The 27,973-nt window shown below is 38.0% G+C and overlaps 1 protein-coding gene across 1 annotated transcript; it reads right to left on the minus strand.

The window, feature by feature from the left end:
- Window positions 1-1,429: 1,429 nt before the first annotated feature.
- On the minus strand, window positions 1,430-27,761 carry LOC135434551 (prestin-like). Its single transcript, XM_064691159.1, has 6 exons — window positions 27,095-27,761; window positions 12,320-12,503; window positions 11,628-12,252; window positions 2,686-3,429; window positions 2,480-2,628; window positions 1,430-2,407 (listed from the first exon to the last, which is right to left on the minus strand). Exons 2-6 carry the CDS (start codon window positions 12,343-12,345, stop codon window positions 1,831-1,833), a joined length of 2,121 nt encoding a protein of 706 aa, XP_064547229.1. The 5' UTR covers window positions 12,346-12,503; window positions 27,095-27,761; the 3' UTR covers window positions 1,430-1,830.
- Between the last annotated feature and the right edge of the window lie 212 nt (window positions 27,762-27,973).

Genomic DNA, 27,973 nt, shown 5'->3' on the forward strand with positions numbered 1-27,973 from the left:
TAAAGCATAAGCGATCCTCTTGGTTAACTTGGTGAGGAGGCGATCCCACTTCTGATGTCGGAGAATGGTTTTCATTTTCTGTATCCACAGAGACACAGAGACTTTTTCAAGACTAATTTCACATTGCCAACATTCCACTTCGCGTGTATACCACACACATACAGTGACACGCGCCTTCCAGGCGCAAGCACTATATTTCTCTCTCTCTAACTCATTGTCACGCCTAGGCTGCGCTGGACAGAGAACTCTGCCAGGCACACAATAGTGGAAAGCACAAAGCAATGCAGAAAAGATCAGTATGGAATGGAAGAAATAAAAATAGGCAAGCGACACATTCTTGAGAAATTCAAACAGTTACATTTATTTATGCTTTTACATCTTCATTCGTGTTTCTTAAAATTAAACGCCACGACAAATACTTATTTCAGCGATTTGGGAAGTTCCACCCGAAACAGTGGTAAATTCGCGGAATGAAAGTTGTTTTTTTACCGTCCGATCAGTGGCAAAATCATTTTTAAAGTTTTTGAGAACATTTATTTTATCCGTGCCACGGTCAAGGCCGGTTTATACCCGCTAGTCTTGACATATTTGCATAGGCACACAAACGCATAAATGATTGCATATATATGTACAAACTTGTGAAAGTGTGCGTCCATGGCCGATCCAAAAAGTGTCCATGCCCACATGACAACGCATAGGTATTCTTACCAACAATAACGTAGCTGGACTAACCTTTCTTTCCCACCTCTTCTATCAGTGTATTTCCAGATTTCTCGCAAATTGAACCCGGGTAGATTAAGTTCTATAGCCCCGCCAAAATCACTCCTTATTACGCCCTAACAGAAAATAAGGGTCATTGTCGCCAACAACTTTGTAGGAAGACAACCCCGAGGATTGTCATGCGGTTGGTTAACAACGGAAGCTCTTGGCTATTATTATACTGCGGAGACCAGATAAAAAAACAGTATTCAAGAAAAAGGCGTACAAGAGAGATGTTCAGAAGTATGGTTATGAAGGGATCGGTAAACTCCTTAGACCAACGTTTAATGAATCCAAATTCACCTTTGGCCTCATTAACAATGGTCGCTATATGAAGATTAAAGCAGAGATTTTAATTAAAAATAACGCCTCTGGAACCTGGCTCAACGGGAACAATAAAGAAACTATTTTGATTGAATTAGCAAATTTATCTTGGCGATGACCGCTTTTTTTAAAAGATTTCCTAAGAGGAACTAAGTGGTACTTACCAGGCAATGCCCGGTTTTGAATCGGAATATCGCACATTTGGGTGCCATATTTATATCCTAAAAATTGTTTAGAAATCGAACATCCACCTAAACATAAGAATATGTTCCGACAACATCGACTTGAACATTCTTAACTATTTTTATGTATTCTCGATCACCCCCACAATATGTACTAGATCACGTAAAAGATCAGTCAGTTGTGCATAGCACAGTGTAATTTATGCAACATTATAATTTCATATTTATATTAGTTCACATATTGCTTTGTACAAGCTTAGGATCTAGTTAAAATGATATATTTAGTATAAATTTCATAAGACACATTTTATTACAGTTTCTGTTGCTCGGAGGTGTTTATTTTAAGTTACTGAACGTTCTGCCCATACCTTTAAGGCATTAAGTACAAACAATTTTTGTATCTGGCATTAATATAGTAGGTAACATTGACAGTAAGGTCAGACCCCTTAAGAAAATGTTGCCAAATCTTAACGACAGCAACAAGCTTAATAACTTAGTGGATAGCCGCAAGCTAGTGCTACGACTGTTAGGTTATTTTCCCGTGCTGCAAAGAACTAATTGATTTTTACGAACTTCGACAGGCAGTCACATACTCTACGGCGTCATGCAACGTAGGGAAGATTTCAAATGGACCTTCGCGAAGGGCCATGCTATGTACTAGCGTGTCGTACACGCGGTCCATGGGACTAGCAAGCAGCAGCCGAGCACCACGCGCCTTTAGCTCCTTGTTGATATCACTTAATGTGCTGCATCCGGCAACATCGATATGCCCCAGCATTGAAAAATCCAGTATTAGAAACTTAAACGAATAGTCAACTATTGGGCCATTGGTTTCGTTGGCACCGTTCTGAGCCACTAGCACATAGTTTGACTTTGCCTTGTCTGTTTGGCTACTGCTGTTGTTGCTCTTATCAAGTCCTAAAGACTCATAGAGAGCACGACGAAAGAACAGGCTTGTAGCAAAGTTGAGGGAGCCACAATAGCGAAAGATGCGAGTATCTGGCACTTGCATTACATTACGATGTTGATTCATGTCCATATAGATGCCAGGCGCTTCGGGCATGTATCCCAGGAGGCATGAATAAGGCTTAAGGCCCTTAATATATAATGCCAGTAAAGATACGCAAACGCCAATTAGCAGACTGAAAGAAACAATGAGTCATAATATATATAATATGTTAAATAAAAAAAAAAATATATATTATATTATATACCCAATATCTATGTCAATGAGCACTACACATAAGAATGTAGATATCCAGGTAAACATTTCGAGTTTGCCCTGCTTGGAGAACTTCTTCAATTCTTTGATCTGCATAAACATTGGCTTTAACGCAACAATAATGACGCCAGCCAAAACGCACTAAAGAAAAACAGTTAATGTGAGGGTAAGTGCGATTTGATATTTAATTAAACTTACCCTGGGCAAAGCACTGAAAAAAGGTCCTATCCACATTAATGTGATGACTACTAGAGAGGCAGATACCAACGATGCTATTTGTGAAACTCCGCCAGTTTGATCTTGTATAACTGAACGTGACAAAGAGCAGGCTAATGGAAGGCAAGAAAAGCAGCCACCGACAACGTTACCCACACCCATGGCAATGAGCTCCTGATTAGCACGCACCTCATAGCCATGTTTCTTGGCAAATGTCAATCCCATTGACATTACAATAGAATAGGTTACTATTGCTATGGCAATAGAATCAACTGCTACCAATGGGACCAGATCCAGGCGTGGTAATGTTGGATTTGGCAACCCTCTTGGTATTGTGCCTACTAACTGCACATTAAACTCTTCGTGTAACTGACAGAATTTTGAGATCAATGTTCCCCCAATAACAGCGATCAACTCTCCGGGAAGAGGGAAACGACATCGTTTACTTAAACACGGCTTTATGCACTCATTGCAAATAGTCATAAAAATGATGACCCCCACACAGAAGCCGAAGCTAACGAGATTTGTATCTGACACACCTTTCACCACATCTATCACAGTGTAGATAATTTTAAAGGCGCCCTTATGGCGATCCACCTTAATGCCCACTACGTCCTTCAGCTGTGCAGTGACGACATGAAACGCGGCGGCTGTGGTAAATCCATTTACCAGTGGCTCACTCAGCAGTGAGGCAAGCGTGCCTAGCCTAAAAAAGGACATGAGCAACTGAAATGAAAGATTAAATTGATAATATCAGATATTTGGCTTTAATTTTAAACATTGAGGGTATTTATCAGATCTAGCAGCCCTCGCCCGTAGCAGAAGTAAATTTGCACAGCTATGTTACGTCAGTTTATTACATGCAAAAAATTACGTTCGAAGTGTTACAAGAGAATTAATGATGATGGTAATTAATATGCGTTCATAATAGCAAGCGAAACTTTAGAGGTATTTAATAAATATTTTCAGATACGAGCAAGTCGGTAAGGATTTGTAGTAAGCTTCTCAGTTCTAACACGAAACCCTTACAATAATGAGATGTAGCCAAAGTGATAGTGAATTCTCAAAAATATATACTGTTTAAACGTGTTTAAGCAAGTTAGCGGAGCGCATTCTAAGCTGAAATACATATCATGGGCCAAGAGTTTTAGGCCGTAACGACGCCGTTAGATGCGATCTTCTGCTAAGGTATGATTTTTTATTTAAATCACCTTGACGATGAAAGCAGCCGGCTTTTTTCCCATACTATAATTGATATATTTGTAAGGTTGCAGAAACAGTTCAATGCCGAAAATGCCATTATATTGACAAGCATTAAGACGTACCGCTTTCATCGATGTCGAAGCTTTTAAGCAGCAAATAAACGTGTGACTTGACGCTGGGGTCATTTAACGCTCGCTATATAACTTTGCTAGCCGTATTGAGATGCTAAAGAACCAAGATGGGCGCATCTAAATGTGTGTTGCTCACCGACAGCTGAACTAGACTCTAGAATAATTACAAAGAGCGAAATTTTTTCCGTTGAGGATATCAGCAAAAAATGAACAGCAATAATCACTTAATTCTTTAGAATTTTTGAATATATAGTATTTTGACCTTAGGTCCTTCTAGTGCTTGCGCAGTGCTGGTTTTTTTACCATGAACCCATTGAAAATGGGTAAAAAGGGTATAATGTATTTGTGCAAATGTATGTAACAGGCAGAAGGAAGCCTCTCCGACTCCATAAAGTATATGTATGTCGGCACACACATTCCGTAGTGTGTGTGGTTGTACATGGTACGTCACAATAGTTTACAATGATTAGAAATGTCACAATATTTGGTAGTTCACAATGATTGGAAGACACATGAAGTTGTATGCTACGACTGTTCTAGAAGCATTATTGTCGCATTGCTTAGAACTTTCAGAGCGAGGCGACAATGTCGCAGAGTGTGGTTCGATGGGATACGAAGGGAAAAGGAAGAACGTTGAGGTTAGTTGCTTCCTGAGACGCCTAGTAGACGCATAGAAACTCGCTGCGCTCTGAAACTTTATACAATGGAGAATAATTCTCAGACTCCGACATGTATATATTCTTGATCAGCATCACAAGCCGAGTCGATCTAGCCATGTCCTGTGTGCTGTGTTAGTAACTTGTGAGTAAATAAAGAACTACAGCTGTAACCTTAAAGTTACATTGAACAGCTCTTCGACCTCAAGAGAGGAATTTAGAAAAAAAAATTATTGAAAAGTAGGCAAATCGCGATAACATAAGCTGAGGTGTTTCATGCACAAATGCACGTCGGTTGAGGAGAAACTAACATTTTTAACCAATAAAGTAATCATGTTATACGAAAACTCTAAGGCTAAGGGCTTTTGAGAAATTTAGAAAGTATGTATTCCGAGTGTTTTTGTCAGTCTAATCGGCGGGTTAGGGAAAAGTCGGTGTTATAAGCAACAAGGAGGTCAGTGACAGGCTACCAGCCCAATCCCAAAATGAAACAAATCACGTCTTACCAAAAACCCCAAAGCTTAAGGCAAGGACATTTCTAATAATAACAATAATCCTTCTGCAGCTAAAAAATGTGATCCTGGTCGAGTCCCCATTTGTCGTCCATTCCATTCACGGTTGAACAGCATAACTATAAAGTGCATGCTGTCATTGATGAATCATTGGTCTTGTATGAGCGATTCGCAGTACAAAGACGGCAAAAAAAATTTGGTAAGGTGTCGGAAGCAATATATTAACGCCCATCCCGCAGAGAAGGCGAACTTTAAAACTGCAACAAGAAGTCATTTGCGGACTCTAACAGTCTAACCCAACTCAAACAGTCTAACTGCCTTACAATAGGGCCGTCGCTGCGACCTTTCGAACAACAGACAATGAACCGCCCACTTAAAGCTATATCAATATCCGGTGGGGGAAGTCGATTTTGTCGCCTCTAATGTAAATAGCCTTCTTAAGGACAGCATTATCAAAAAGTTTCGGTCACCATATAATAATCTATATAGTTGGTTCATAAAAAGGGCACCGATGAAGCAGGCGATAGAAGGAAGCTTATTGTAGTTTACGTTCGAATGCCTGTTAAAAAATGGTCACCGACAGGTACATTATGCCAAACATATCAATGATTCTGAACATACTTAAAGCAAAGTATTTCACAACTTTACACCCAAAGTTCGGCTAAAACCAAACGACTTTGTGCGGAGCGTTTACATGGGGCGACATAATTTTCAAAAATATTGGAAGTGCGACTTCGTCGACTTCTCTTTCACCGCAGAAATATAGTCAGCATTTTTCAGAGGTCGACCGATCGTATGTCGATGACGTCATATATTCTCATATAACAAAGCTGACCATGTCAAACATAACGCCAAAAAGTGCAAGCTTATAGCGAACACCGTTGCCATTCACGTGGAGCCAAAGGCTCTCCCCTTTTCGCAGTCAGGTTACCAGTGGATCTGGCCAGCTATTCTAGATATTTTGTAAGGGATTATGTTGCAATAGCGAAGCCCATCTTAAATATCTTTAGAGGAAATATATCTTTGGCCTAACCACTGATGAGTCGATATCCAATATCCTATGCCCATGCTAGGGTTCTCGCACCTGGCGCAACTAAGGAGAAAGAGGATAAAGCACACCAAAAACATCGCCCAGCCTGGTGCGACCCTCAATACGCGGCCCACGTGGAAAGACCAACCACCCCAAGTGCTAAGGATAATTCCTTTCACGATGATCACACCAAAGTAGGTGACGCTGTCAGTGTGGCTGATGCTTCTTCCGTCCAGCCGCAGCTGACGCGAGTGACCAGACGGTAGCGCATACTTGGCATGCTGAATCTTATCGACATTGGACTCGAACTTGTCCAAAAATAGTTGAGCACACCTCAAAGCGATCGTTGGGCTGATGCTTGATGCCTGAAACTCAGTATTGTTATCGGATGTTGCTGTCAACGTGCCAAAGGTGTCTACAATGGGATAATACGCTGTGTTGACAGTGGCCTAACCCAAGCACACTCCCTGAGGGACACCAGTCCGAATGAGGCGCATTCCACAGCGGGCTTCCCTGACCTCCACACGAAATTTCCATCTTCCAGGAACGACCTAGCATAATACAGAGTCCTTCGAGGAGCACGGGTATGAGCTTATAACAGGCCCACATGCCAGATTCGGTCAAAAGCCTGTCGCTGTGCAACCCGATGGACCTGCTTAACTGCATTATGTCGTCTTCGGATCACATTCGTATTCTAGTTTCGCGACAGAAGACGAGATAGGGCGAGTCAGGACAGTGTGGGTCCTTATTTTTATTTGCACCCTGGCAATGGAGCCGGAACGTGGCTTACATCAAAGGTCGCACTGAAAAGATGGCACAGTTACGAGACCAGATGCGCTGGAAAGCGTCTTAGCCACAGCGTCTATCCCAGTCGCCTAGCAGGGCTTTTGCTCTCGTACTGCGTTCTCCTCCTTGATATTGTGAAACGCATTTCCGGTAAAATCAAATGGAAGGACCTATCGTTGCAGCTAAGAGGGGACTTACGAAGAGGCTATGATACGGTAGCCATCTGGGAAAGTCGGGTGTATGTTGCGTCCTAATCCTTCCCAGAACTCACCTCTGGCTTAGTGCTCGACCTAGATAGCGGTGGCGTAGGTCTACGCTGGCAACAGGAACGGCACAGAGACGGATTTTGTTGTTGGAAATGTTATTGGCAAAAGTTCCAGTTGCGACAACAAAAAGCGATTACAGAGTGTAATGATGACTACAGTACCACCGCTAAGACGGTCATCGAGGCGGTTGGCGCAGTAAAGATCATAGCCATGGATGCGAAAGGAAGAAATAATTGACATCTAGGGATTTCTCAATGAAACCATTTACGTTACAGAAAACAATGTTTAGACATAGCAGTGCAACGACATCCTCTTGCTAATCACGATTAATTGATCACAGCAACGACAATCCATCAACACCATTGGCACTTATCCTTTCAGTGACAGGCACCAAAGGTTCTGGGAGTGACCAAACTCCTGCCAGCGGAAACATCTCAAGGCACCACACCAGACACACACTTTTTACGACCAAATAAGCCAACGCTTTGATTTCACGCAATTTCCCATTGTTTGCGGCAGGTTCCAGCTCATTGAAAAACGTGGGGTGATTTTGTTAACCGTTATTACCGAGAGGGTTATAGACACTCCGAGGATTATGTTCAAGAACTATAAGAAGGATTGAAGCTTGCAAGCCAATGGCAATCACACTAGAGGGACGGTTCTTTTTTAGCTGGAAGGAACTAAATGGGATCCCATAGTTTGTAAATAGCTTATGAAGTTATTTTTTTATAAGTTTCCCTCTAAAAACACGGCCCGGAATCTTGAATTGGAAGTGATTTATTACTGACCTGATTAAAGCAATGTCTAGTTTGAAATTATGTACACCGTCTAGAAGAATGGGAGGCGGACGCGGGTCAGACCTCGCACTAGCTTGGATAGCTGGTGGAAGCGGGGAGACATCCAGTCTAGGGGCGGGTTGAAGATTTTTTTAAAACACCGGGGCTTAAAATATTTATTTCAAAATATATATGTACTAAATCATTTTGCCATCCCGCGTATTTAAAAACGTTTATTTGTCAAATTTATGAATTTATATACTTAATAATTATAAATTTGTTTATGCGCTTGCTCTATTGACTCTGTAGGTAATCCGCTTGGAGTATTTTTTTGTTTAACTGCACATTACCTCTCTTATAAGCAAGCTCTCGTGCGCAATCGAAAATCTCTCGAGCACTCGCACCTTTTCTCAACATGTGCTTTTTCTATATTCACAGGGTTCTTGGAGTTTTTTGCGCTCTTAATAATTTCGAATTAAAATCTTATACTGTTTTCTTTATGTCGACCGGCTCTTATAACCCAAAAATTGTTTACTTTAAAAAGGCTTGCCAAAAGCAGATTAATGATAAGGGCGAGGCTCTGCATAATTAATTCAATAGCCTTAAACTGTTGGTTGAGGCTTCAGGCCCTAAAAAGTCGACTCCTCGTGATCTGCAGTTGCCAAGTACCTTTCAGCTTTCGAATGCAATTCAGCAGCCTACTAATTCGATCACACAACAGTTCATCTCGTTTGTTATTATTTCCTTCCAAATACACACAGATGTGATCGAGCTTCCCATATCGGAGGAAGAATTCTCATAGCTGTTGAGTCTACTCTTTCGTCGCAACTCATTGAGCTTCCAAGCTCGGAAATGGTCGTTCTTGGCGAATTTAATGTCCCAGAAGTTGCTTGGCCATTTCCAATGGATTCAGCCTGTTGCCCTCTATGTCACATGAGTATATTGATAGTCTACATACGATGAAGGTTAATTGGGCGCATAGCTGAAGAGACAGATATCTTAATTTGATGTTCGTGTTGGATTCGTTCGAACGTGTTGTACACAGGAATGATCTGTTTTCAATTCCTGAAGACCCCTTTTATCCGACTTTGAATTTGGTCATTCATCTACAGCCCGTGTGCCCATCAAGGAATTGATATTAAGGTTGATTTATATAAGCTAAATGGTCTTATCTTGCAAGTAGATTAGCTCCAACTGCACAATTGTGCAGACATAGATGTTGCCATTAAACTATGTTATGATTCTCTGTACTCGCTCTTTTATATCTGTGTTCCTATTGATTACCCAGCTGGGTCTGATAGGCCACCTTAGTTCTCAAGAGAACTAATAAAATTAAAAAATGTGTAGACGAGTTGCTATAGAAATTTTAAGATATCGGGAAATCAATCTGATTTATCCCGCTATATAGTGTTTACCATCGCAATTGACCCCTTTAGTTTTCAAATAACCCTCAATTTCTTAACTGCAAACGTAAGACTTCTATTTTGCCATTTTCGGCTTAGGTTGCAGATGAGACCGCGATTACTGATCCAGGCATTTCCGATATGTTCGCAAACTTTTTTCAAACCACCTACTCCTCCTCTAGTTATAGCAAAAATCATAGCCTTATCCACATCAGTTACAGGGGTCAAACTTGTTAAAATAGTAACTGTAAGCTGTTAAGCATCTTTATAATCTGGCAACATTGTATCAGCATAGTACTTATTCTGTAATTGAGTACTTCTTCGGATATGTACTCATGCCTGAAGTATCTATTAAACGATTAACCAAACCACAACGTGTGATTTCTCTATGCGCATCTTAGGCACACTGGAAATATCCCAACATTGGTTATGGACCCAGGCCTCGCTGTTTCGGTTAAATAAGTACACAAAGTGTCTACGTTTTTGAAAACTTTGTTTTGTTAAATTTTGAAAAGTGCTTAAAATAGCGTGATGAAATAGTCAAAATGAAAATGTCGAATCAAATAGAAAAACTTGGTGAGGGCAATTATGACGTATGGCATATAACCATTAAAAGTGTCTTGGTGTTGGCGGACCTATGGAATGTTGTGTGTGGAAAATATGTAAAGCCAGAAGGAAATGGTGAGGATATTGAAAAATGGACTAATGTAATAAATAAATAAAAATAAATACGTTTCAATATGCAGCTGGGTGATGATGTAGTCGCATATGTCAATTCATTTGTTGAGACAATTGAAAAGTTGGCAGAATTAGACATCAAACTCAATGACTAGTTGCAGGTCATCATGCTTTTGAGAAGTTTACCAGATACATGACAAAATTTTGTAATTGCGATTGAGATTCGCGATGAGGTGTGCAAATTCGATGTCGTCAAGGTCAAATGTTAGAAGAGGCCATGCGAAAGTAAGAAAGAGCTAGCAAAGACGGCATAGCGATACCACAAGCAGTATATACACACAAACATAATAGACCGCGGGACAACAACAGTGTCGAAAGCATAGGCAGAAAGAAGAGCAGCAATTCAGAGGCAAATGTCTTAATTGCGAAAAATAAACTAGTTATCTCAAAGAAATGCTGAACCTCATGGAGAACACCAGACTGCAGCAAAGCACATATCTTGCGGGTACAAATAATATGAAAATAGTATACCGTAAAAATGGCAAACCAACAAATGGCTATGCAGATGCAGATTAGGACAACGATCGTCTGGGCAGGAGATCTTATAGTGGCTACGCATTTTTCCTGGCACTCAGTGCGTTCTGTTGTTGCATTAGAATACGCACCTACAAATAATAATGTTGCAGACGAACTAACAAAATGCTTAAGCAAAAGCTTTGTTTCTATTAAACGTTACACCGAACCACTACGTGTGTTTTCTCTATGTGTATCTCAGGCACACTGGAAATATCCCCACAAAAATGCACCTTAAATCATATTAAAACAGAAAGTTCGCTATTCAACGATCTTACAAAAATTAAGCCGGTATACTCGGCGGGCCCTGATAGTGTATCTGCTTGTTTGCTCAGGTACAATGCTGCAGCACTCGTTCGTGAAAAGTAGATCTGTAACCACAAACTTTCTTGAGTTTACTTCTCTAGTAATTGATGGTTTTAGGAAAAGAATGCAGATTGACGTCAACGTTAAAGAAAGACTTTTGCTCGTTAATGACTCCTGACTGAATTATGGATATATCTCTTTTTATATCTCTGTTGCCACATACTCGCGAATATGCCTCATGTGTCTATTCGACAGAATATTCCATTCACCAAGACAGAATTGAATCTTTACAGAAACAAACAGTAGACTTATGATGATTAGTTTTTTTTTCTAACTAATCGTACAACTATGGTTGGTGCAATATTTATTCATAAGTTAATTATGGGTGAAATTCACTCTTCTTGATTGACTAGCCAACTAAACTTCTCTGACCCTATTACGTAATTATACTTCTTTATCTCTTAATTTTTATTCAACTAACTATGCATGAGCCGTTCCGGGTCCTCTGTGATGATTAGAACAAGTAATACAGACTATTCTGATAGTAGTTTATTAAACTTAATGACAACGTCATTAGAATAAAGGCTGTTTGAGTTTTACTTACATGTACAATACCCACAACTAACGCAAGTGAGGTAACCACGTCCAAATGTGTGATAACATTCTCTATGGGCGGCAACATTGTTGTAGTTGCATTGTCAGCCCGCAACATCGGCACTGCTGTTGTCGTTGCAATAATGTCGTTAGAATCCACATTTGCATAGGTCAGTACCACTTTTTGCGTCATCATACTAGCCACTGCAAATGTACCGATCGAGATGTGTTTAGAAGTGCCTAAAAACATATAGACGAGCACTGGAAAAACGGCCATATAGAGACCATTTCCAGCGGAAACACCGGCCAACATTCCATATGCCATGCCGTGAGGTATATTCATAATAGCAACTGTAACTCCAGATATAATATCTCCAATGAGGTCCCTCTTGACAGAATACTGAGGCAGCCACTGTAGAATGGGTATGACGCCGGTAAAGATTGATAGCAAATTCCAGCCTCGCCAGAAGCTGCGCAGGGATGAAGGTATGCTCTTGTCTCTGGCCGCATACCCTGTCTCCCTGATAACTACTTCGTGAGTAAGCACATCTCGATGGATGCTGTATTTTGGTTGTATCTTGGGTTTAATTTTAGCATTTCCATTGTTGTTATCATTGCCATTTAAGGGTTTAGTTCTGGAAACATTTAGAGTAAAGTGTCTTGAGCATACAGAAACTAGGTTATGTATCAATCAAAACTTACTCTGGGTTACCCTGATTGTTGGGCATTATGAGCTGTGGTTTATTTTTGTCCCTACTTGTTTTACGCCTTGTCTGTTATTACATTCCGCATCGATATTACAACAGCTTAGATTTACAGCAGATTAGCCTGTAGGTTTTTAAATATTGCCAGGTACATTTACAACTTTCAAGTAAAAAGTTGGTTTCTGCAAAAAAAAAAAATTAGTAAGTTTGATCACCAATCTTAAAATCCGTTGAAGATTTAATATCCTTGCCGACTAAAAACTTTTCTTTTTGACAAGTTTGGTCAATATATATTGAAAACCAAAAAGTTTTCTATACATCTTAATTCTCGACCGATCGTTCCTATGGGAGCTATATGATATAGTGCCCCGTTGTTGATAGGATTTTGCATATATTTGAGGAGCGTAGTGAAACTAATAAATGCTAAGTTTGCTTAAGATATATTAAACAAGTAAGAGGTTCTAGTCGGAGCTCCTGACTAGGGGATACCCTGAACCCTCTTCTTCCGATAGGCGATAGGTATAACATAAAAATTACTATATATACACATATATACTATTCTAGAAGCTACATGTCAAGTTTGGTGAATCTAGCTCATATTATTTGCCGAAATTGCTCAACAAACATGATTTCGATATCGATTCTTATCGATTACTTGAAAACGGGGAAAGTTATCGAATATCGGAAACAAACTCGATCTGAGGTTCTGAGCTCCTTGCGTTCATACATACGGACGGACAGACAGGCGGACATGGCTAAATCGACTCGGCTGTTGATGCTGATCAAGAATACGATCTGTGGAATACTATCACCACTAATCATTGCTTGTTACGCTGATGTAATTCCTCACAGGGAATTATGAAGAAAGTGCAGATTAGAATTTCCATTAACTTGGCAATGACCGAATCGATTCCGTTCCTGGTTTGGTTATGTAAATTATGACCTTTGGTAGCGGTCATGTATACGGTGGGTAGGCGCTACTCATCCATTTTTGAGCCTGGCCGAGAAGCGACTAAAACTAAGACTAGTAATGACTTAGGTTGTGAACGCTGGACAACCCTTTTTATATTACAAGACATATAACAGTATGTTAGCATTTTAACAAGCGGAGTGAAATCTAGCCATCGTTCGTAAAATATAAAAATCTCCAAGCATATTCCTGTAATATTAAATATGTTATATTTGTGATTAACTCGGTGCCGGCCGTGAACAGTCGACATTATGAAGGCGGCAGTCAACCCTCATATGGTCTCACTGCACCTCTACCCGCTCAGCAGCTCATTATATTGACAGACATCAGCGACCATCAAGCGGTATACTTAGATATTTACAGTGAAGGAAGAAAGCAACTGCAGCCCAAAATGGTGTGCTAAGCAAGGCACTGAGTCTAACCATGTAAACAAGGCACAAAGTATTCGCTCTGGTATACACTAAATTCATACAAGACCACAAAAGACTCCTGTGGCGTAAATTCTGGCCCAGCAAAAGACGGGTAGCTTCCGCCAGTAGATATATAAAACTAGGTGACACCAATCAGTCAAGGGATTATTGGAAGCTGTATTTTTCATAGTAGACCTTATGATAAATGCTTTAAGGTACAATCTCAAAGTTGGTTATAATAATCAATGGCTTCGTCTACTGATGATAGAACCTGGAGGTTCTTTAAATAGTTATACAGACAACTATCTCATTTGCGAAGAGGGTGTAAAACCTATAAGGTTAATTTAAACGGATGGTAAACAATACAACCGTTTTCAGCGATTTGTCCGCACTCCGCGAGTATAACTTCCCAAACCCTTAGTGTACACCTTCTTCACATATGGTAACTTCAGTACAAATTTCAACTCCTTAGCCCTTAAGGATGTGCGTTAATCATATTGCAACATATTGAACTAGCATTGATTTTCTTTTCTTTATTTTTTTCTTATTTATTGTTACCGTTTGAATAATAACAAATAAACAAACAAATATTGATATTGAAAATTTCAATTGATTTTGAATTTGACGTCAGTTTGTAAATCATACTTACATGGTTGTGATTTTGGTTATAGTTTATCAGACAAATTTTGAAGACCGTATATAGATATGGGAATATGTCAATAAAAACTACTTTATAGACATAGCGAAACTGAATATTGTTAGGTATTGTTTCATCAAACATACAGTTTGTTTAAATTGAACATATAATAACTTACAGTCCATAACTACGTAGTCTCTATAAATTTCACCCCTAAGAATCCCAGCATATTTTGCATATTTTTAGTGAAAGTCTATTTACTTCAATAAGATAATTTAGTCTTACGGTCCAGAATCTAAACCACTACAAGGAAGAGACCGACACTAGAATCAACCTCCCCTGTTGCCATGGGCAGCAACGAGACTAATGACGAAATCTGCATACGCACATATTAAAATTGCATGTGTGCACAAGCAAAACAAAACCTATACATTTGGGGCTAACTGCAAACTTTATCAACATGACCCCACGTTTTCTTTAATGATCAAATGGGTACTAAATCGATCGTACTGAAATTCTGCAGTCGATTTTATTGTGCAATAGAATATGTTGCTAAAAGCAACATTCTTATTGTGACTAGTTTCAATTGGAATTTATATTTATTTCAATTTGCGGCGTGAGATGGCGCTATCCAAAAATTAAACAAGAGTGCTCTAGTCGAAAGGGCGCGACTAAGATCAACTCTGAACCCCGCCTGAGCTACATTTACAAACCGGTTAGCAATATTTCCATACATACGCACACGTACAGCGCAGTTTACGCCACATCTATACTTATTTACTTGCTGCCCACTATGCGAAATTAAAAATAATATAGAATTGGTGACACCTAAAGGCTCTAGCTTTAAAAATGAATCAAATCAAATAAATTTTCTGGATCAAGAATTCTAGATATGTGTGCACAACTCTTATAGTTTTGCAGTTATGTCTTAAAATTACCAATGCCCAAAATTGATTTTTATCAATATTATGGAAATGGAAATTACATCGACTAAAATGATTACATGGCTTCGCGTACGGTAAACGATATGTTATATTTTACTTATCAAGTCCGTAGCAAGACATTAAAAATTTCATTGCCTGGCTTTGCTGTATGTCGATCCTATACGACGCTAACGATGTTTAAAGGCTGTGATACGCCGGCACGACTTCTTTGCTAAATAATCAAATAAAAAAATTTACAAAATAAAAACAATAAAAAAATGTATAAGTTCAGACGGATATGGCAGGACCGACTCGACTATTGGTGGCATCCAAGAATATATATACTTAGTTGGGTCGGGGATTCTCCATTTGCCTGTTACAAACATTCACACAAAACCACTATTTCGATTTTAATCATTTTATATGGGTGTGAAGGTCCTTGCTACAGCTCGTTGGCACAGTAGCTATGAAAATTCAGTGAGTCAGAAGCTGCTTTCAAAAATTTTGATAACTCTTGGTTACTGAAGGAACATTCTCCTTATCGCCTACTAGAGATAGGCAACTGTAAAAAAATCGTTTTAAACAGTAACGTCAGATCATCTATAGTTTTAAGAGTAATTTACGAGCCACACAGCAAAGAAAACCCATTTTCTGTTTCTATATCTCAAACTTTCGATATGTCTACAGAGCACGCGGAAACAGTTTCTTATGCCGTACCCGCAGTTATAGAAAATTCTCTATAACAAAAAGAATTATTGCTATTCTAACTTATTAATATATTAGATGCATTCAAAAACAACCACTCGACAACGAGACTATTACTGAAACACAGGGCCGTGAAGGGACCTATACCATCTGCTTCATGATACGATTACTGCACAGCTGACGACGTGGTGTTGTTAATCAATCTTATATACTTATCTCTCCAAGAGCGGGCTGAGCAGTTTACACTTTGGGTTACGAGCCATAGGGACATTGAGGTATGCAGATGAACTGGCGATACAGAAAACAACATAGGATGCCTTATACAATACCTCTTCGACCTCGTGGAAAATTACACATGGCAACATACGTGTGAGCTCATTTCGGTTAATAGGCTTTTTTTACCATCAAAGCGAACCGGACTCACGTAAAGCGCAGAAACTTGCTTAATACAAATACTTATCTTTTACCTATCTTACCATAGATATTAATTTGATGTCAATCGAAAATGTAATTTTTATACCCTGAACCACTAACTATACAATGCATAGATATGTCTAACAGCGGAAAAATCGGATCCTGATAAATCGTCAACGACTGAGCCCCATGGGTGCCCGCGACCATTTTAGTGTGCCCAGATAGAGTAAGACTGCTGAGAGTGGCAGCCGAACGCCGGCCTCGAAAGCCGAACGTTCAGTATGAAGCCGCATCTCGCTCAGCGCACAACGTCGCTGCGGTGATGCTATTTCTTAATATATGTATGTTAGTTTTAAATCCTTACAGCCCAAAAACATACATATGTGTGTATGCGTGTGCAGATTGTGCCTCGCTCACACTTATTGCTTTGCGCACTTGTGTGAATCTCCTTCTCCCTGCAAAGCTTCTCAAAAACCCCGAGATCTATAAGCATACAAATGTTTGTGTTGTGTGGATGTGCGCACAAATAGATCGCGGCGTTTGTCGCGAGCCAGAGATGTTTTCTTCAATTGTGTGCCTTGCTACTTACGCCCACGCACACTCTTTCGAGTAAGCAGTTGGGTGACATTATTAAGGGTTTGGCCTGTTCATGTGCAAAACTCCCATTTTCCATGCTTGTTGTAAGGGTAGCAAGTCGAAAAAAATTAAACATTTTCAATTTTTGGTCTTTTCTTAGTATTATTCGACAAGCCGACGAAGAATTACCCTTGCAGAAATACGACTTAGTTTTTTTTTTAATTTTAAGCAAAATTGGTCCACACAGTAAACACAAAAATTTTAATCTCTGTATATAAAACTGTTTGTCCTGACTGACTGACTGACTGACAGATTGGTGATCAACGCACAGCCCAAACCGTAAGAGCTAAGTAGCTGAAATTTTCACTTTAGTTACCTTATGTGATGTAGGTGCACGTTAAATTTCCACTATGTAACTTTTTTGTTACCCATCCGATCGGCCTCAAACTTATTTTCAACGATGTTTGTTCAAACTAATTTGAGGGGCGTTTCACACTTTTCGAAAAATCCGTTCCTCCTTGGTGGAAATGGAGGTCAAAGATTTGGTGGGTGACGTTTCGTTTCCAAAGATCTATAAGAAAAATCATTTGAGACGTGTTTCACATTTTTCGCAGAATTCCAACTTCTTCGGGGGGAATGCGACTCAAAGATTTTTTAAACTTAATGAATACGTATTTCAGCGATTTGGGAAATTCCACCCGCAACAGTGGTAAATTGGCGGAAAACGGTTGTATGAAAGTTTTTTGTTTACCATCCGATCGGCCCCAAACTCATTTTCAAAGATCTATGTTGAAATTCATTTGAGGGGTGTTTCCCACTTTTTGAAAAATCCATCCCTCCAATTTCAAGTTTTGTCCGATTTGCATAAAAGTTGTTTGATTCCCGTCCGATCAGTTTCAAAATCATTTTCAAAGCTTTTTGAAAACATTGATTTTATGACATACGTGCCACAGGCAAGGCCGGGATATACCCGCTAGTATAATATATAAATATATCATTTAAGTCATTTAAGTTTTTAATAAATATAAATTTATCAGATTCTTCTCATTATGCCTGACTGGACGAAGAAATACATGATAGAGTATTTCAATGTGTGTGCCTTTTGCCACCACAGGCACAAAGGGCAAAACAATCTGGGCACACTAAAATGGTCGCGGGCACCCATGGGGCTCAGTCGTTGACGATTTATCGGGATCCGATTTTTCCGCTGTTTGACATATCTATGCATTGTATAGTTAGTGCCTGAACCCATTAAAAATGGGTAAAAGGGGTATAATTTATTTGTGCAAATGTATGTAACAGACAGAAGGAAGCATCTCCGACCCCATAAAGTATATATGTATATTCTTGATCAGCATCAATAGCCGAGTCGATCTAGCCATGTCCGTCTGTCCGTATGTATCAACGCAAGGATATCAGAACCTATAAGAGTTAGAGACTTAAAATTTTAACTAAAGGTTCTCCTAGTGCCCGCGCAGATCGAGCGGGCATATAAGTTGTGGCTTAAATTGATGGGCAATACAAGTGGGATAATTAACTTGATTTATAGCTTTGTGGTGGTAGCGGGGAGGTGGCGATAGGTATAAAATGAAAGATACTTGATATATATAAATACTATTCTAGAAGCTACATGTCATGTTTGGTGATTGCAGCTCTTATTATTTACCAAAATTACTCAAAAAACAGAATTTCATTATCGATTTTTATCGATTACTTTGAAACGGATCATTGAATTATCGAATATCGGAAACAAACTCGTTCTGCGCGGGCCTACAGCTAAAATTTCAAGTCTCTAGCTCTTATAGGTTCTGAGATCCTTGCGTTCATACATACGGACAGACGGATGGACGGACAAACAGACGCACATGGCTAGATCGACGCGGCTGATGCTGATCAAGAAAATATATACTTTATGGGGTCGGAGATGCTTCTTCTGCCTGTTACATACATTTGCACAAATACAGTATACCCTTTTTACTCATTTTCAATGGGTTCAGTTTTAAAACCATTTTCAAAGCTTTTTGAAAAAATTTATTTTATACGTGCCACGGGCAAGGGCATTGTATTTATAGATTCAGGATATAGTTACAAACCTGATTTTATAACTAACACTAGCATCTAAAGTCTTCGGCTATGATCTAGGTTTTGAACAAATCTTTGTTGTGCAAATGACTGGGTCACTTAGACAACTCATCCATCGAGGACTATGAATCGGATTAATTTGAAAACTTAACCTAAAATATATGCCGGGACCAACAAAATTTCTCCATTTTACTAGCAAAGCGCACGCACGAAAATAGTGCAGTAATTCATGGACCACCTTGGAATTTATTATGAATGTGTCAATATTTCACGAAATAGATGTAGATGTGGTTTTTGGCGTTAATTATCGGTTGGCTAAGCTTTAATTAACAGGTTATTTTTAGTATGTATTAATCAGTAGGCGCGAGTAGCAGCTACGTTACCGTAAAATCACACCTCATCAGCGAAAGCAAGGTATCTTTCGGGAATTTAAAATTTTTTCAAATGAAAAACACTGCGCCAAGTTTATTCCGATTAAGAATATATAGCCATCTACAGTATTTTTAAATGCTCCTTAAAAAATACATTTTTATACCTTGAACACATCAAAAATGGGTAAAGAGTATAATGGTTTTGTACAAATGCATGTAACAGGCAGTAGAAAGCAGTTTCGACTCCATAAAGTATATATATTCTTGGTGACTATTAATAGTCAAGTCGATCCAAAGATTTTAAATTTTGAATGTAACTTAGGTTGCCCTAGGCTCCGCGCGATACGAGTTTGTTTCGGATTATCGATAACTTTCCCGTTTCCAAGCAATTGAAAAAAAAGTCGCCAACAATATCCTGTGTTTCTTAGGTTTTAAGAGCTAGTTACCAAATTTGACATGGAGCTTCTAGAATAGTATTTACAGATCAACTATCTTTTATTTTATAGCTAACCCACCCCTCCCCATTCGACACTAATCAAATGAATAAATCAATTAGAACAACCCACAATTTTAATGATTGAACGAATATTCTACAGTACAATATGATATACAGCAGAAATTGTCATCAATATCAGTTTAGAAATACAAGTTATTAAAGAAAACGTTGGCAAAATAAAATAAACTAAACTCGGCGCTTTCTTTTCTCCCGTCAAATATGCAAATCTTATCAACATCGGATTTATAAATATTATAGCTGCCATAGGAACGATCGGTCGCCAAATAAGTTCTGGTATGGATACCTTTTTTTAATAAAATTTCTTGACCAAACTCGGAATCAAAATCGGATCAAATTAAAGCTGCAAAATAATCTGATTTCAGGATATTTTCATCAAACAGCCTTTACGAGCTTCACTATTCTGACATATCTGCAAAAAGGAAGTATACAAATTAAATATTTGGCGTGCCGAACTTTCTCGTTTCCTTTTAATTTTTTGTCATTATTCATAATTATTGAAAAAAAGGTTCAGAGTATCCCCGGTCGGGTACTTCCAACTAGAACTACGAACTGTCAAGTTAAATGTGAAACACATTTAAATTCAATTATGATATATATGTTAATGTACTACATGAAAAGTAAACGGCATTACAGATGATGTTTATTTTGTATAATTTTATGATTATCACTTTTTATGTGCGGACAAAAAAGCACAAACAACTTTGAGATCTGACTTTGGTTAACAAACTGCAACAGAATAGCAATATTTATCGTTTGCTAGGAAATGCCGTAGAGCAATATAAACCAAGTTTGTCTCTGGGAACGACGCGTTCAGAGACACAAATAAACGTTACCTATTTTTAATGAGCTCCAAGTATACAAAATGAATAAAATCAACAAAAAGTAAAAGAGCTATTGTCGGGAGTACGTGGCTAGGAGACACGTTGTTTACATTCTGTTTATATACCTTTTTATACAAAGCTGTTTGTCTCTACTGACTGACTGTTGCAAAGCTTAATGCATAAGAGCCAAGAAGCTTAATTTTTCCAGTAATTCTACCGTAATGAAAGTGCACGCTTAGCCATGGTATTGGAAAATATCACCCGTAATCGCTGTATAAATCTCCCTAATACTCTTTAATAGATTTATGTAAAAACAATATATAGGCTGTGTTTTACAAATTTTCTAATATCAACTTAGGATAACAAAGGATATTTTTCGTGCAACAACGCAAAAAACAGCGAATTAGCGCAACAGAGAATATAATGAATACAATGCACTGCAAGTCACTGCAGGCGCAGGGCAGATCTATATCTGCCTAAAGTTTGCCCGAATTACACAAACAATTTCATTGCTACTTGCTTATTATCATTTTTATTTTGACCTGGGCAACTGCGGGTAATTTCCTCTAGTTTATTAATAATTCTTTATAATTAGTAGTATACTAAAGTATATCGGCAACAGTGGACCAGAACCTTGATAAAATCTACGGAGGACAAACAGCAAGAATCGATTGCATGTAGATTCAATTCTGTCTTTATGTTTTGAATATTGTGGGGACCGTATACATAGGCAGTACTCAAGATTGGGACGGGAAAATATATATAAAGGGTATCTTTGGACTTGGACTTTGGAAAGCAACTGATGGCGGAGTGCTTTGAAGAATAGCTCTAAAAAATGAGTGCTGTAGCAGGTCGGTGATTATTGTCGAATTTTTATGAAATTTTTAAGGTGGCAATTTTAAAGTGGCATTTAAATGTGAATAAATACCACATGTGAAAAAGAAAAAAAATCCGTTTATAAAAATTTGAAAGGAATGATTTGTGCATCCTACATGAAAGTTACAGACTACATGTTCTGTAACTAGCTGTTATCCGCTATAAAATATGCTCAAAAAGTACAATTTCAAAATCAATATCATAGAACCTGGAACTTCTTTTTTATTAAACAAAAAACACCCTAAACAATCACAAAAAAAAGTAAGAGGTTCTAGTCGTGAGCTCCAGCTAGGGGATACCCTGACCCCTCTTCTTCCAACCCCAAATGCATATAAATTGTGGCTTAAATTGATGGGCAATACAAGTTGGATAATTAACTTGATTTATAGCTTTGTGGTGGAAGCGGGGAGGTGGCGATAGGTATAAAATGAATAATACTTGATATATATAAATACTATTCTAGAAGCTACATGTCAAGTTTGGTGACTGCAGCTCTTATTATTTACCAAAATTACTCAAAAAACAGAATTTCGATATCGATTTACTTGGAAACGGGGCAAGTTATCGAATTTCGGTAACAAACTCGATCTGCGCGGGGACCAGGAGAACCTACAGCTAAAATTTCAAGTCTCTAGCTCTTATAGGTTCTGATATCCTTGCGTTCATACATACGGATGGACGGACAGACAGACGGACATGGCTAGATCCACCCGGCTATTGATGCTGATCAAGAATATATATACTTTATGGGGTCGGAGATGCTTCCTTCTGCCTGTTACATGCATTTGCACAAATACATTATACCCTGTTTACCCATTTTCAATGGGTTCAGGGTATAAAAATTCGTCTGCCACGCAGAAGGGCACTTTAATATATATTTTCGTCCTCAAAGTGGAAAAATATACTTTTAGCGGACATAACCTTAATATAAGGTATGTAGAGTATAGCGTCCAAACTCTGTCTTAAGCTGTATTTTTTTTTGCAGGTTTCTCTCGACGTGTACCCTTAAGACCGTTGCAATTTTGGCATCACTACTTTCCTTGTCATATTTTCGGTGCGAAAGTGGTCATTGCTGCCGGTCCGAATATAGCACGTGGCCAACCCTATCTGGCCTAAGGACAGTTATGAGTCACTAAAAATAATAACATCTTCATAGAGGACTGGGCCTCGACAAAACCTAGAAAAAGAATAAGGAAAAAATACGTCCTCATGCAGTTTCGTAAGGCAAATTCAGTTGCGAGGCATAATAACTTGGTCAATTTAATGGCACGGTCACTCCATGTCTTGCTACGGAATACAATACAATTTTTAGTATCGCCACGTAAATGAAATGAATAAAATTATAATTTTGATATACTAGTTTATAGTTATTCTTAATTTCGATCTACTTTAGTTTATGCGCCGCTAACAACATTAAACCAGAAAACACTCTGCACATTCATAACTTAATGCACATTTAGCAAATCATCATCAACGTCAACAGGCCTGCTGACATCGATGGACTCGACGACTTGTAAGTACGGCACAGCCGGCGTAAGCATGCATGCATAAATGCATATGTTAGGTTTAATGTGTTAGCGCACCCACATTGTAAGCTCAGCTGATAAGCTTATATACAACCTTTTTGCGCAAGCTATTGCTCAGCTATTATGTTGCGTTGAGCTTTCAATAAAAACTACATAGATAATAAGCTTAACGATCATCCAACATACAGATTATTTGTTTTTTTTATACCCTGAACCCATTAAAAATGGGTAAAAATTGTATAATGTATTTGTGCAAATATACATATACATATGTAACAGGCAGAAGGAAGCATCTCCGACCCCTTAAAGAATACATATTTTTGATCAGCATCAACAGCCGAGTCGATCTAGCCATGTCCGTCTCTCTGTCCGTCCGTCATTCAATGGGTTCAGGGTATAAAAAGGAATCAAATTCAGTTCACGCAACAAGCAGCGGTGGATCTACAAATGCAGAAAATAGCCACCAAAATCAGTGAAGATAAGTAACTTCCAACTTACTAGCTCCGTCCATTACGAAATTCCGGCACCTCCGTCTGCCAGATATTGTGGCCAATATCGCCACTCCATCGGCAAGTATGTTACATCCCGTATATGTATTCTCGCATACATATATAGTGAAATTATTAACTCCATAGCCAAGTCAAATAGCCAACGTTGACCATTACATATATCGATATATGTATGTACATATATATTCACATATTTATCTAAAAATTATTAAAATTATAAACTCCTGAAGAAACTGCTATCTTGAGATCTGTACAACATATGAGTGTATTGTTACATATATTTACATATTACATGTACATCATTCACGCGTTTATTCGTATGAATAAAATAAATTTACAAAACGCAAACAAAAATCATGGATTGTACATGCAAAAATCAATGATCTTTACAACATTTGATATTGTTTAATCGATATTTAGGAGAACGTTTCCACTGTGCTGCGTTTGGCGTTTGCGTCTACAATTAAATATTTGTATATAAAACCTCTTTGTCTTGACTGATTGACTGATCGGTGATCAACTCACAGCCCTAACCTAGGAAGCAGATATTTTTACTGTTGTTAAATGATGATGGTGTAAGCTTAAACGGGGTTTTAAAAATTGCACCCCCAAGTGTGGAAAAATCGTGAAAAACGGTTGCATGTACCGTCCGCTCTTCGTCAAAATCATTTTCATAGATCATTCCCACTTTTTGGACAATTGTAAATCAGAAATTTTTTTTTGGAAATGGTGGTCAAAGATTTGGTGAATAAAGCTTCGCATTCTAATTCACTCCCAAGGATCCCTTTGAAAATTCCTGTTTCCAAGCATCCTCGGTGCAAAATGCGATTCAAAGATTTTTTGCGAGAAGTCTTAAGATACATAAGAACTTTGAAAAGTCTACTCGCAACAGTGATAAACGGATGTATACAACTTTTTTGTTTACCATCCAATAGTCCAGATTATTTTCAGAGGTATTTGTGAAAATTTATTTGAAACTTGTTTCACACTTTTTTTAAAATCCGCCTCTCTAAGATAATAAATGCAGGTTATACGTTCCAAGAGAGTAATTTAAACTTTTTGTTTACTCTCGGGTCAGCTTCAAACTCATTTTCAAAGATCTTCGTAAAAAATTTATTTGACATGTTTCTCGCAAAATTCACCGCTCTTGGATGAAAAACGCGGTCAAATGCTTAATAACCGAAAGTTCACTTATCGTGAATTAAAACTTTTATATCTTTCTTTGATGGACTTTAAACATGTTTTCAAATAGACATGGAGTTCAAGATGGTACGGAAAGATTTAAATTTTCCACTGTCGTGAGCTGGGTGAGAAAGTAATATCTAACATTTAAGGCACAACACTTGCCGGCAAATGCAGCTCGCGCTACGCGCTCGTTTGCTTTAGTAGTAATAGAGATAAATTAAAAAAAAAAAAAGTTCCCTTGGTTGGGTTCGAACTCGTAACTGGCCGCATTACTTGCTGCCAAATAGGAAAACGTTTTCCTCGGTAGGGTTTGAGCTGACCGCGCTACTTCCCGCCCCCTCTACTTAACAGCCACACCAATAATTATGTTTTAATGAGAAAAAAACGAATTAAAATAGCAGCACAGAAAACAATGCAATGGCAATTGCAATGCTGTTGATAGAATTCAAAGAAGACGCGCATAAACGTGTGTGTGTGTGTACATGTATACAGAAATTCTTGGAATTTGCGCTTGCTGCCGCAACATAATATATAACATATAACAGCTCTTAACCGATATATATTCGTGTCAAAATTACAATTGCATTTAAATTGTGGATTATATTGGTGGGCAGCATATGTAAATTGGTTTATTAATTGATTTATAGCTTTTGGTGGTAGCGGGGAGGTGGCGATAGGTATAAAATGAAAGATACTGATATATATATACTATTATAAAAGCAACTTATCAAGTTTGGTGACTGTAGCTCTTATTATTTACCCAATTTGCTCAAAAAACAGGATTTCGATATCGATTTTTATCGATTGCTTGGAAACGGAGTAAGTTTTCGATTATCGGAAACAAACGCGTACTGCGCATGGACTAGGAGGACCTACAGCTAAAGCTTCAAGTCTCTAGATCTTATAGGATCAAAGAACCTTGCGTTCATGCATACGGACGGACGGACGGACAGACAGACGGACATGGCTAGATCGAATCGGCTGTTGATGCTGATCAAGAATAAATAATATATACTTTATGAGGTCGGAGAAGCATCCTTTTGCTTGTTACATACATTTGCACAAATACATTATACTCTTTTACCCATTTTCAATGGGGTCAGGGTATAAAAATTTTAGAAATGTTATTCTATAAATAGAGTAAAAACTCGGCTTAAGGTCACTCCTATTATTATTTCTGCTAAACGATTATGAATTAGGACAAAGCCGTTTCTCCCCCTATTAGACATTGCGAAACAAAGGTTTTATACACTTGTTTATATTTGCCTTACGGCTTAACAGATATGTGAGTAAAGTAAAGCTCGTAGTCTTGGAAAACTATATTTTGCAATAAAAAAATGAATTTTCAACCGAATCTCATTAGAGAGATGCATAATAAAGAAGTACGATCTTGATAAGATCTGGCTCGTATATAATCAGCATAGTGAAACTAGTAAATAAACAAAAAAGCTTTTTATACAAGAATTTAATTTTCTACCGTCTTTGCTATGGCAGCCAAATGACTTAGTGGCCCAGGTCCAATGTTGATAAGATTTTGCATATATGTGAGGAGCATAGTAAAACTCGTTAATGACAAAATATCTTCAAAAACGAAGAAGTTTTTCATACAAGAACTTACTTTTCGATCAGTTTGCCTATATGTCAGAGAAGTCTACTTCTACGCGTTCTACATATCATGACAAATTTTAAATACCTTCTAAAAGGGTATAAAAAATAAAAACGGCTATCTTCGGCCTTGGCTTTCGGTTTTGCAAGAAGAGTGAAGCTCGCAATTTCTGAGTTTGCCCAATACATCTTACTAAACAGAAGAATTTTTCATACAAAAACAAATTTCTCGACCTATATAAATACAAAGCTATATAATATGGACCCGATGTTGAAAAGTCTGTACACACGTAAGAAGCATGGCAAAATTCGTAAATGCCAAGTTTGGTTAATATTTCTATAAAGCAAATATAATGTTCATTACTAGCGCTTAATTCATGGCAGATCGTTCAAATGACAGCTATTTGATATACATAGCTATCTTGGAGATATTTGGAGATATTTTGTTACAAAATGGAAAACATACTTCAAAAGTATATATGTATATTGGAAATAAATAAATAAATATTGGAATTAATAATAGTATAAATATTGGAGAATGAGAATGAAATATAGTGATTTCGGAAAAAAGTATTTGTTATGTATGCTTTTTAAAGTACAATTCTCTTTATCTATATATAAACTAGAAATCGAATGTAATACATACTATACAGTTCGTTGCTCACTTAAGCAATTATTGTTGAGCTTATTGTTCTCCGATGTTGTCACCTTCCGTTTTTGATAACGCTCTTTGTAGTTGTTGTTGTTGTCACACTTGTAGCCAAATCAATCGTGATTAGCACGTATTGTGCGCGTGCAGTGAACAAATTGCGTTTAAATATATAACTTATTGTATTTATGGTTTGGTATTGAATTGGAATTAAAAACTTGCGAATTAAGTATTTTGTTATATGTATGCAATCAATAAAATAAAAAGCATGTACATTAGTTTATAATGGTATTTAAACTTTAGATTGTTGTTTTATGCACCACATATGTACATAAATGATTTATACGTAAACTATTTTTTGTTGCTGCGAAACCCGCTCGCGCCAAAAAGATTCATATGTACACGCACAGAACGGAGCAAAGAGTAACAGAGACATGGACCACACTCGAGTGATCCAATGAAACTAAAAGCACGGAACGAAAGTGGGGGTAAGCTTCAAAAGCTTTTGTGTGGCTGTTGCTATTCCCGGTTATGTGTTATCGTTGAAAAATCAATTACATTTCACAGAATGTTTATTATAACTTGTTTATTAACCATTTTAATACTATTGCAATTTGCTAACACTGGTATCACATGTTGCATTCCAACTTTAATTTAATGTTTGGCCAATAAGACAGATTATGTGCAGCTGTCAGGCTCTCCAGCGTTGCCACCTGCGATAACTTTTGAATTCCAATCAGCTGACAGTGGTTTACTCTTAACCCATTCAGTAACACTCAATGATTTTAGCCCTAGACAGATAACATTATTGTTTTGTAATGTTTTTGTGTACATGTATGTAGCAGGCATAAGAAGGCATCTCCGAATAATATATTA

This window comes from Drosophila montana, unplaced genomic scaffold, assembly GCF_035044405.1.
Source record: "Drosophila montana isolate Dmon_TW-CO22-7 unplaced genomic scaffold, ASM3504440v1 contig_3394_1, whole genome shotgun sequence".
Taxonomy (NCBI): domain Eukaryota; kingdom Metazoa; phylum Arthropoda; class Insecta; order Diptera; family Drosophilidae; genus Drosophila; species Drosophila montana.

What these genes read in the sequence shown, in the direction of transcription:
- LOC135434551 (XM_064691159.1), bottom strand. Translation starts at nt 12,345, where the DNA reads ATGCCCAACAATCAGGGTAACCCAGA. An exon ending in AACAATCAGGGTAACCCAGA is followed by an intron (nt 12,253 to 12,319) that starts GTAAGTTTTGAT and finishes AAATGTTTCCAG; the next exon opens with AACTAAACCCTTAAATGGCA. An exon ending in TTTTCAGTGCTTTGCCCAGG is followed by an intron (nt 2,629 to 2,685) that starts GTAAGTTTAATT and finishes GTTTTTCTTTAG; the next exon opens with TGCGTTTTGGCTGGCGTCAT.